Raw genomic sequence first — 12248 nt, forward strand, 5'->3', positions numbered from 1 at the left:
TAGACTCAGTTGGGAAATGATGAATACCAGCAAATCCATGTGGATTTCAGGGGGTTAGTAAAGGGTTGTGTAGAATGTGTTATTTGCTTAAAAAAATGTATTTTTCCTATCGTAAGGCATGACTATGTCACCTCATCAGTTAAAATCCAAATGTGCTTACACAAACTCACAGTAAGAAATTCACCACTACTCTTCGGAGTTTGCAGGTTTGGTGCAAGCAAAGGCAGTTTGTGAGGTGGGAGAGATTGCCCCAGTGACTGGAAGCACGCCGAATTCTTAATGAGCAGTAGTTTTATTCCAGAAATGGAATATTATCCATCCGAGATATAATACTCCACTGAACTGTTGTACGATAAGCTTTCCATGATGCCATGGGTTGGTTTTTTGTGGGTTTTCGGTTTTTTTAATAAGATGGGAAAGAACTTAAAATGTGAAGACTGATTTTTGCATCATGGTGGAACTTCCAATGAACTGCTGAGTACTCAGCTCCCATAGGAATTCAAGGAGCATGGCAGCTGTCTGAATTGGGAAGTTCTCATCTGGATTTTATATTTTGTTTTAAGCTGGAAGACTTTTGATTTTACTTCCGATTTGTTTTTTAAAAGACTTTTTCAAGACTTAACTTTGATTTATTTTGTAAGGGCTTCTCAGTAAATTTTCTGTTGAAATCACAGATTAAGTTCATATTTTCACGTATTAGTAGAAAAACTAAGGTGAGGCAGCAATATTCAAACTATGCTATCAGTAACTAAGTACTGTATGACTACAAAAGAGTATATTGATGTGCTTCACATTTTTACTCAGTTAAGAAGTAAAAATTTAACTGTCACCTTTTGGTTGAAGCAGTTAATATGTTTTGTAATCACGGGGTTGATAATGCATCGCTCAGTGTGGCATTATTTGAACAGAGATCAGTTCTGATGCCTGTATTTCTTTGGAAGTTGCGCTCAGTTTCTGCAGGACCGTAATCGGGATGATGAAACAGAGCTTAAATCTTCCTCTTACAGAAATATCACAGCTCTTATATCATTTATCTTTCTTGGAAGAAGGTTTATGTTTGTTTTAATGATTTCTTGGGAAATGAGTGGAATGAAGTAAAAAGGAGAAGTGTACCTCTCCTTTCATCAAAATATTTTGTTCATAATAAGAGTGTCTTTCAAATATATCTGCAGTCATGAAAACCTGCTCTTTAGTGGGGGGGAGCAGGGCAGTGAAAATCTAGGTGGCCTTGTTTTGTCCCTGAATGAGTGTTTGTTTCTGAAGAAGTTTTAATATCTGTGATTGATTTTGTCAGGACCTGGAGATGGATTTTTATACTCGTTAGTAGGATTCAGTTATGATCAGATCACAGCAGCTTTGGAATTCAGCCTTTCTGCTGTCAAAGTCAATGAAGCATTGTCTGTCGTGGGCATGTTTTACGAAAGCATAAAGTCAGTGTATTTATCTTGGCATAATATGCCTATCCCACGTTTTAAACTTCGATCAGCTCTGTAACGTAGTAATTATTTTCTGATTTGGGTGGGGGGTTGTTTTTGTTTATTTTGCGTGCCAGTGACCTCCTTACCATCTGTTTTCTTCTTCTTTGGCATCTTTTCCATCTTTTTTTTGTTCTTACTGCCTATCACAGTCTTAAATAATCATTTTATTTAAAGATTTAGAAATATTTATCTTTGTACATTCCTTCCCTCCATTAAATGTGTCACGTGCAGAAGTAATGTGGCTTGATTTAGTTTTTATTTTTTTTTTACTACGAATGGAGGAAAAATGAATCACATGAGCGGAGTGTTTCTGCAGCATCATTCCTCCAATTTCAGATGTACAGCATGAAAGCAGCTGCAGTCAGCTGACAGCTTGTGGTCGTGTTGCGATGTATGTGAGGAAGGGGCGTGCTGTTTTAAATGCATAATAAAGCTGTTGTTTCGTCACCAGGAAGCAGGGATGGGAGAAACCCAAGGGAAATGAGAGACAGTAATGTTGCTGTAGTGGAAGGGAAGTCTCGATTATTAGAACCGGGGCTCTCTTCAGGCAGCTGTAGGGAAGCACGAAGGCAAAATGGCACAAATGTATTTTGTTTTCTGGAAGGGTAGGAGATAAATGCAAGCAGCAGATAAAATCCTGAGATGGACACGCTCAGAAGGAGGGTGAAGTTATTTTTTATGCTCTACTGCCCTTTACCTCTATTGGTACCTTCCAGTGAAATCGGTGTAGTTGTATTTTTAGCTTGCTGTACCCAACATCAATATGAAAACATAATTCTGTCTTTACATCTGTAAGCAGCTTTTATTATGTTTTCCTGTTTTCTGCCAGCTGCAGTTTACAAAGGATGTCACAGCACTGGTAAGAAGCATACAGTAGCCATTTCTGATTTTCTGTAAGGCATGTTTTTCTTAAGTGATTTGTGAGAAGCAAGAATAGGAAACGGCAAGTTTGTTGGAAATGAGATAGATAGAGCTGTATTCTCTTGATAATGCTAATATCTTAATTTGTGGTTTGTGCCTGTTACTTGGTTGATTTTCTTTCAGTGTGCCTTAATATCTCACTAATGCTTAGTGTAACATTTATTGCACCAGTATTTTAAATGCCTCATCCACCTCTGTACTTTGCTCTGTATTAATTTTAAGGCTGCCCTTAGACTTTTGTAATCTGTAGTATTAAAACAGGACACATTGATATTCTAGATTTGAGCATGTTATGATTTGGAGAGCAAATGCTGTGATATGATACCACACCTAAATGTGTGAAAGCCCTGAGAAATCATTTTAATCTTCAATCGCATTGGCAGGCTCTGCTGTTGGCTCTTTATTTCATTATGTTTAAATTGAACGGAGTCATGCTGAAGTTTTTAAGTAATGGACTGTCATTTAGAAATGCTGTATGCTTCTCATTAACTTCTTTTTTGTATGTGCTGTTAATTTCAAAATGTAAACGTAGCTTTTCATAAACGAGGCTACTGAAATGTTACATTCAATATAACCATTTTTTCTCAGGAGTCAGGCTCTAAAGCATGAAGATGAAAATAAAAGCACTAAGGAAATAAATTTGAAATTTTAGTTTGTTCTAACATTGTGTAGCAGTAGTGGATATGTGTGGGTTTTCGTAGTGTTTGTGTCTCGAAGTTTAAAATGATGCATATTATTCATATTTTTGCAGTAAAATTTGTGTACCATGTACTGGCTGTCTCCCATAAAATGTAAGATTATTTGCAGGGTATTGGCTCACAACAAAGATTGTTACTGCTTCAATTTATTCATTTTATGTTTAGGAACAGTAGCTTTTATGTAGAAGGTATCTTAGAGAGATGAGTGTGTGTGTGTATGTGTGTGTATGTGTGCATACTTTTACATGTACTAAGTGAATTGAGTTCTTTTATACATGATACGACTAGAGAATTTTCTAGTGCTAGCTGAATTTATTGTGCAGCATTTTAACCTGTCAGTTGCTGTAAAATTCTGGTCCCCAGCAATACAAAGCTTAAATGGGAAGGGTATGAGTAGAATCGTGATTGAAAACAAAAATAAAGGTTGAGAAAAATGCTGTGTTTTCCACTCATGGATTTTTGGCAAACCTGATTCAGTGCTCTACCTGTGCTATCTCCTAGCACTGGTCACCAGTTCAGCTATTGAATTGTTGGGGGAAGGGATGTATTTAATTATTTTGTTCATTCTGTTTTGTGTTCACTAAGGGGATGGAATGCTATTTTTAATTTTTTAAACTAATATTTTGTCTAGAATTACATATACTATGAATTTCAAACTTGCGTTCCATCTCTTGAAGTTTGTGCAAATGCTGTATTTGTGGACTTTTCTGTCTCCTTTACTACTTAATACTCACAGAATCTTCTGTCCACAGGCGTATTCCCAAGATGCCTACCTGAAAGGCAACGAAGCTTACAGTGGTAATGCCCACAACATACCTGAACCACCACCAATATGTTATCCACGCCTGACATCTACCACTTCTGTTGTGGCACAAGCTGGTGACAAGCTATCTTCTGATTTCTCACTGGGGAAACAGCAAGTCGGCAGACCAGTACGGGCATTGACACAGCCAGAGAGGGCTTACAGAATGGAAATACAAGTGCCTCCGTCACCAACAGACATTGCAAAATCAAATACAGCTGTGTGTGTTTGCAATGAAACTGTAAGGACAGTTATTGTGCCTTCTGAGAAGGCTGTAGATTTGCCATCTTGCAGAAATAATCATGCTGGTCCATCACACAGGACAGAGGAAATAAGATATGGCTTAAAAGATCAGACCACTCTAAAAGCACGAACCACATCACCATCTTCTTCAGTGTCCACTGCCATTGTACTTCCACAGACTCCATTAACAAGGCCAGGTGATCCAAATGGAACAGTGATTAAGGCTTCAAATTATGTAGTATGTCCAGAGGGAATCCCGAGCACTAGGCCTTCTGTTCAAGCCACAGACTCTTCCTCTGTCTCTACAAATCATTACAGTTCTCCATCCTCACACCAGCACATAGACTGGAAGAACTATAAAACCTACAAAGAATATGTTGATAACAGGCGCATGCACATGTATGGCTCCCGAACGATACAGGAAAGATTAGATAGTTTAAGAGCAGCTTCTCAGAATACAACTGATTATAATCAAGTGGTGCCAAATCGCACTGCTTCACAGGTACGACGCAGGAGCACCTCTCATGACAGGGTTCCACAGTCTGCACAGATCCGGCAGCGAAGTGTATCCCAGGAACGACTTGAAGATTCTGTGTTGATGAAAGAGTGGCCACGAAGTGCTTCACAAGATACACTAACTTCACCTTCAATTAGTGCTAGGAACCACAGGGCTCGGTCATGGGATTATCTCAGCAAACAAGGTGAAATGCTAGAAAATTTTCATTCTGAGAATCTGATAGCAGACACAAATGGAGATAGGAGGAAGACTTACAAGTGGACAGGGTTTTCTGAACAAGATGATCGGCGAGGTATTTATGAGAGACCTAGACAACATGCGTTTCATATGTCCCTTAGAGGTCAGAATTTTCCTATGGCTCCAAGTGGTTATATTTCAGACAGTAGGAGAGTAGGTAGTAGAGCTTCTCTGCCTGGTTCTCATTTTCAGAAAGTTCCACCAGATATAAGAATGTTGCAGACGTCTCGAGAGTTACAAACTCCTGGGGGAATTTCCAAACCTACGGCTGTTTCACAAGAAAGGTCCTCTCTCACAACAGCCAGAAGTTCTAAAAGTAGCTCTTTGAAGAACTCCTCCTATGCAGCAAAACCGTCGTTTCCCCTCAACCAGAGCTTGGATGTTCTTGCCAGCAAAGACCAAAGAACTGTAAATCACTTGCATCAGAGCGGCCTGTTAAACCAACAGTCAAGGATCCGAGGAGAAGGTGCCCCAGATCACAGAACAGAAACGGGCAAAACCGTGCAACCCTCCTCTTTGTCTCCAACTTCTGCCAAGCTTGTTCAACAAACAAGTGAGAGTTCAGCTACCTCTGATAACACAGGTGTTTCCATCAGAAAAAAGAGTCATGATTTTGAAAGAGAAAATGCCCATGAGCCTGAAATTCTGCAAACAGATGTTCAAGGAAATGACAAAGATGCAGTTGTCATGCGGGACAAATCACCCTCTGGCCACCAAACTCCACAGCCTTTGAGGCATCAGTCCTACATTCTTGCTGTCAATGACCAAGAGGCAGCCTCAGACACCACCTGTTGGTTACCTAATGATGCTCGGAGGGAAGTCCACATAAAACGAATAGAAGAGAGGAAAGCATCAGGTTCCACCCCGCCTGGTGATTCCTTGGCTTCTATTCCATTTATTGGTGAGTTGAACTGTTACAGGATACATTGTGCTTTTCTCTGTTAAAGAAGATGGACGGCACCATGCCAGGTAGCTGACTTCTGTTCTTGAGAATCCTGGGGTTGAGGGCTCTTTTCTCATTTGAAATAATATTAGTTTGATAAAAGCTGAAAGCAGTTTTCAGTAGAAGAAAAAATACTCTTGTTTAGAATTGTGGATCAGGTTTAAAAAGTCTGCAGTGATTTAATTTTTCTAGAATGTTCCTCAACCCCTTGGAGAATTCTCTGTTATGTAACTGTCTGGTGATCATTCCACTTAATGCTCTGATGTTATTTGTGAGGACACCTAGCAGTTGCAGTGCCTTTTGAAACATATTTACCTTCATAGTATAAAACTGGGAATCCAGTAAAGGGAGAATAGGGATGTAGTGGCAGTTTGTGGGGAAAGAAATTGATTTTAAGACAGCTGAACAGGTAAGGAGAAAGGTTTATTGTAGAGTAGAAATATGAAACAAGACGCAGTATTCCATTCCTCTGACTGAATTTTCACAATGAACAAAAATGCTTTCTTCAAGAGCTAGCAGATGGTTTTCATATATATTTTTCCTTGTTGAATGGGAGGTGTACAGATCCTTTTTTAAAATAATTATTATTACTGGATGCATCGTTACTTTTGGACTCTTCTTGAGCCTCCATTTATCTTTCTTCCAGCATTAGTGCAGGTCTGTTAGGCATGTAGCCAGTCTTTGCACGTGTTTTCTGAAGTTGTATGCCTAAAGCCAGTGTTAGATGTTTGATTAAGTTGTGTGTGCTGTTTGTACTCACTTAAGGGTGCTTGCTGGGAGTTTTCTAACCCCATATAATTCAAATGTTGTGTAAAAGTCAAGTCAATCCCCTTTATGATAGGAGAATGTGTTGAAAAGATTGGACGTGATTTAAATGAAGGTGTGCCATGAAGTCTTAGTCCTGTGGCTTGCTTCCAGATTTTAGAGGATATGTAATGATGAAAGTAATGATGAAAGTTCAGAGGAGCTTTCAACATGGCAGTTGTGCTTCATTCCAGTAGTGGCTGAGCAGCTCAGAAGAAAGGAAGTTGTAACTCTCCATCACAGTCTTTTGGCCTAATACCACATGTGATTTTGTGGATGCGTATGTGCTCCCTAGTCTCTTGAACTGAACCTCCTGAGTGGTACAGAAATATGAAGTGGTGCTGCTAGAGCACCAGCATGGTGTGCCACAGCAGCATGCAGCGCTGCCTTCCTGAGTGGGAAATACTTGTGCTGGCAGTGGAGCTGTGGAAAACTTGCACTGTAGTTCCAGCACACTCAGGGTGAAATAACCCTCCCTGGATAAGGAAGGGTGTCAAATGCTATTAAGACTGGGTGTCTTAGGAAGTAAGAATTAATGTGCCTGATTCTAAATTTGCGTGTTCCACTATCATTATGCCTAATTACAGCTTCACTTATAAGCTTAACTGCCTCTTATCAGACAGATAAAACTCTAGATCTACTTTGAAACTCAGTTAAAAGATTTTTAACTCCTTTGAGGGAAAATTGCTGGGATTTTTTTCTAATTCTGTCTGGCAGTTGAGAGGATGTTACTTAGAATGGAGATACAAGGTCCCTTCCAATCCAGTCATTTTGTGATTTACCTTGCTGTTGGCAACTGCATTAAAAGAAGTGGATATGGCTAGATCATAATTTGGTAGGAAACTGAGCCAGCAACTTAGTTAGTAATTTAGTTGGCTTCTGCATCCATGTTTTGTGACCAACCTGCTCTACAGAGCAAGCCCAAGGACAGGGTGATTTGCAAGCATCTCTTTCTAAGTACTGTGATTCTTGTACCACACACAGAAAGCTGAGCAGGCTTTACATCAAGCTTACTTCTGGCAGTTTCTTGCTGAGATTATGGTGACGTGCTGGAGAACTGCCTTTTGACACTAGTCCTTTCACAAAGTGCTGTACTGAAGCAGGGAGATTAAATTTAGTTTTGTATTTGCTAATGCAAAAGAGATATGTGCTGTTCAGAGCAAGGTTTATAGGTAGATGTAGTAGTATCTTCTGTAAGAGAAGTAGATTTGGAAAAATTAAACAACATATTGTGTGTTCAAATTCTTCAGGCAAGCACGTGTTCTTGGGGAATGAAAAAGTTGCTGGTTTGACAGAAAAACACATCCTGGCACTGTGAGCTTCAGTACTTTCAGTGTGCTACTAAATACAGGCTATTGTGTTTAGATTTGAAAGCTGCTGTTTCAGTTCCAGGTCCAAAGAAGGGCTCTGTTCTTGAAATGTTATCTTATTGTTTCAACCTATAGCAATTAGTCTAATGATAGGTTATTCCCTTCAACCAGAAACTCATCTGTTCTCTGGACCAGTAAAAATACCACCATCCCTGCCAGTGCTTATTTTAGCAGTTACAGTGTTTAATGTATGTTTTTCAGGCTTACAATTTATATGTGATTTCTCTGTTAGGAATGAAACGATGCATTTCTGATCTACGAGGTAATTTTCAATGTGTCAACCAGCACTTGGATGGAAAATGTTACTTACCTTATTCGTAACTAGAAGAGAAAAAGTTGACACAGAAAAAAGTTATTTTAATACATTTCTTAGGTGTCTACTTTGCATGCCTATGACTTGCAGCCAGCAATGGAGGAACTGATTATGGTGTCTTTAGCTACCAGTGTGGTTTAATGCTTTGGCCAATGTTGTTGCCTGAATGTTCTTTTCAGTGTAGGTTTTGTAGTGGGCCATCACATGAAAAATAACATTTTAATGGATGTATTTAAAATCTCTGATCTAAGTTAAATGTTGTTTGAGATTTTTCTGATCAGTGAAGTTCATTGTTTTTTCCTGTTATGGACTTCTTTTCAAGTGTACCTAAATATTACATAAGTACTAACAGACTTTTCCTCAGAGATACGGTTCCGTTTTGGAAAATATCTAGAACAACCTTACCCTAGAATGTTTCCAGGTCATTTCCATTCCACTGTTAATTTGTGAATAACTGATAGAAGATGAGCTAGGTAATGCCGAAGTATCATAGAAATAAGCTGTCCTCTCCTTGCCCCATGGAACACAGATACCAGCATACTTCATGCTGATCCTTTTCATTCTCCAGCCACCTGCGTTTGACAGCGTTCCTGAGCCAAATAAGATTTCTGTGTGCTCCCAGATGTTTTCTGGGATTAGGGGATGAAACCTTTCAGATATCTAAAATATCTGTTCAGTCGCTTTTCTTTTTAGTATGGTGGCGTTCTGCTTCTGCAGTGCTGAAAGTAGAGGTGTATAGATGTTAACTTTCTCAATGCCAAGAACTAATGAAAGAGTGGTGAGTTTTTTTGCCTTTAAAAAAAATTAAATATGTACCATACTTTTCATCTGGAAGCCCTTCTCTGGAGGCACTTTGGGCTCAGAAGAAGATAATATAAATACAAAGAGAATGCAGTTAGGAAGTAGAAAATGAATTGATGTACATTTGCGCAACACACTATGAAAAAATTTATGTAGGAATAGGAAAAGGTTTGGAGTATTTTCCCCATATAATTAGGATGTAGTTGAGAGAATATACATGTTCTTCTTTTACTGTAAGAAATGCATCTAACAGAGAGAAACTGAAAACCTCAGACTTAAACGGCAGAGATCGTTGCTTGTCAACCCATCGTGTATGAATACCTTAAGAGCAAATGGTGGCTGAACTTGGATGGTTGATAGGTGTGTTTTAATTTTAGCAAAACCTGTTAGTAGTCAAGATGAATATAAAAATCTTCAGCCACTGTGATTTAGTTTTTCCTACAAATCATTGGCCAGCTATTCCAATCCATGAGAACAGAAATGTAGTGGCAATAGAAACAAGAGCTGACATGTTCATTTTTGAGGGACTGTTGCTTCATTATTTTAGCAATAGCATTGGCACAGCTTTAGACATGTCACCAGTGTTTCTAAGGTAAACATCAATCTTCTGTTTTTGTCAGAGTTTTACAGCGTGGCTTGCCAAATTGCTGTTGCTCCATCCTGAACATTTCCATCTATGTTATGCAAAGAACAATTTTTGAATCATTGTGGTATTCTGAAATTAAACAACCAAAACACAGAATTACAAATTAGTGTTTAAAATGCCATTTAAAACGTTTGTGTAACTCAAAAACCCACTTTTAACTAAAATTCAAAATTTGAAATCAAATGTTTGTAACTTCTAGAAGAGTTTTAGTTGAAATGGGGGCATCAGCTTTGTTTGATAAACGGTTAATGTTTTCACAACAAATCTTAATATACCATTATAACTTAAAATGATAATTACAGGTAATAAAGGAATGCTGTAAGAGTTCTTGACCAAGCAAAATGTATATTGAGAATTGTACGTTTTTTGATCACGTGGCAGGATAATAGTTTGAGCTGGGACCTCTAGAACTACTCTGTGATGCTTTCTATTACTGTGTAGACATGGATATCTGTACGTTTGTTTGCTTAACACTGAAATAAACAACATATTGTCATAGATCTTACATGAGGAATAGTATAGGGAAGCCTTTTTCTGTTTTAGTGAAACTCTGTCACTACAATAAATATGTTATTTACACAAGTGCATTAGCAGAAGACTGGATTTGATGATTTGGAAGGCTTGTTCCAGTCCTGTTTCTGTGGCTTACCAAAATGAATGTGATCAGCATGCAGACATGTTTCCATTATGTTTGTTTGGCTACATGAGGATAATTACGTAAAGTAGATATGTGAAGTGGTTCTTTGTAAAGACCATCAGTGCTGTCAGCATCACAAGTACTTAAAAACTAGCAAACAAACCAGCAAAACCTTCTTAGAGTGTAAAGGGTAGCAAGTCTTGACCATGCAGCAGCTTGTGCTTCAAGACAGGCAATTAAAAGCCACTTCTGTGGGTTATGTATCAGTTTGTTGTGCTGTATGTGTGATAGCAGACTTAGTTTGATGTAGTTCATTTTTGACTGAGTGAAACATTTTTATTTTGTTGATTATTTCTGTCCTTCTCACTATGCAGGTGAAATGGTGTATATGGTCCTTTCATTTGACTGTCTTCCTGACAGACTTTTAAGGAAAATAAAGTTTGTGAACAGGCAGATCAATATTAGTACATCTGTGTTCAGCTTAAATTCAGCTGCTTTTTAGGTTTCTTGGAAGCAAGGAGCCTCTGAGGTACCTTTCTGAACTTCCTTGCCTGCGTGTGAATGAACATCCTCTTTATTTGATATGTTGTCTGTCCTCCCTTCTTTCTTCACTCTTCTTATGGGTGCATTTTCTTTTCAGCCTCTACCCTTTCTCATTTCTTTGCCTTTCTTGAATGAAAATAACACTTTTATTTTTGACAATTTTAGCCCTTTGCTTTGGAGGTGGAAAGCGCTATGTGCAACCTGCCCTTAAGTCTCCTGCAGAAGGCTGAGGTGTTGGCAGAGAGCAATCAGTTAAAATTCCAGAAGACCGAGTAATGAAAATTGCATGAAGTACTGCAGAGGCACTTTTAAAAACATACCTAATCCAAGATTTCAGTATGGTTTTCAGAAAACCTATGATACTAGAATACTGCATCTTCTTCCATGTGTGCAGTTTGGAAGATTGTATCCCAAGTGGTTTTGTGCATGGGAGCACATGCTATCTTAAAGTTCTTCACATGAAAAGCAATTTAAAGCTATTTGTAAGTGTATGCTTCTCAGTAACTGTGTTTTTCTGATTGAAATCTTAAAAAAAGATAATAGTCTTTGTTAAATTTTTTACTTGTTGAATTACAGTCTGTAGCCATATACTTACATTGTCTGTTGAAATTGAAATCTCTAATTAGTGTTTAAAATGATAATGTGCTGTGCAGTGCACTTAGTAAGTAATGCAGTTCCTTCTTAAAATCTGAGCTGTTGAGATGCTGTTTGCAGCACTTCCAGGTCCAAAGGGTGCTAAATACGGAAGCTGATTTTTAGCTTTGGAAGTGACTTTTTCTCCAGTTACCAGCAAAGAAACTTCAGGTGGCAGGGATGAAGAAGAAAGAAACAGGGCAGGGATGGTGCATCCTCTGTCACACTTATTCGCCTGTTTAGGCCTCCATTTGGAGGAAAAACTTTTTCTCTCAGGGAGTGGTCAGGCACTGGAATGGCCTGCCCAGGGAGGTGGTGGAGTCGCTGTCCCTGGCAGTGTTCAAGAGGCATCTGGATGAGGAGCTATGAGGTGGTTTAGTGGCTTGTGGTAGCCAGAGTAATGGGAGGACGGTTGGACTAGATGACCTTGTAGGTCCTTTCCAACCTTGTGATTCTGTGGTTCTATACTGGAAGACTCTCCACAGAGGCTGGCTGTAGCTGCTCACCAGGTACGTACCTGTGTTGCTGTGTATACCATCAGCTTCTGTCCTTCCCTTGGGAACGCTGTCAGCATGTAGAGGTCGTTTTCTGATGTCCGGTCTTAGTTTGTTTCATAGCAATGTGGAACAAGTGGTACTCACATTCTTTCCTCAAATGAAAAG

General features: G+C 38.9%; 1 protein-coding gene across 5 annotated transcripts in view; it reads left to right on the forward strand.

The window, feature by feature from the left end:
* ARHGAP21 (Rho GTPase activating protein 21) overlaps positions 1-12248 on the forward strand; it is a 109885-nt gene that overhangs the window by 78038 nt on the left and 19599 nt on the right. For 3 of the 5 annotated variants that reach the window (XM_015281380.3, XM_015281379.3, XM_015281381.3), the window contains exon 7: positions 3850-5797. In XM_015281380.3, coding sequence (XP_015136866.2) covers positions 3850-5797 — 1948 coding nt within the window. Of the gene's footprint in view, positions 1-2307; positions 2338-3849; positions 5798-12248 lie in introns of all 5 variants that reach the window. The other 2 variants (NM_001398251.1, XM_015281382.3) reach the window with 1 other exon arrangement.

The sequence above is a fragment of the Gallus gallus genome, chromosome 2, assembly GCF_016699485.2.
Source record: "Gallus gallus isolate bGalGal1 chromosome 2, bGalGal1.mat.broiler.GRCg7b, whole genome shotgun sequence".
NCBI lineage: Eukaryota > Metazoa > Chordata > Aves > Galliformes > Phasianidae > Gallus > Gallus gallus.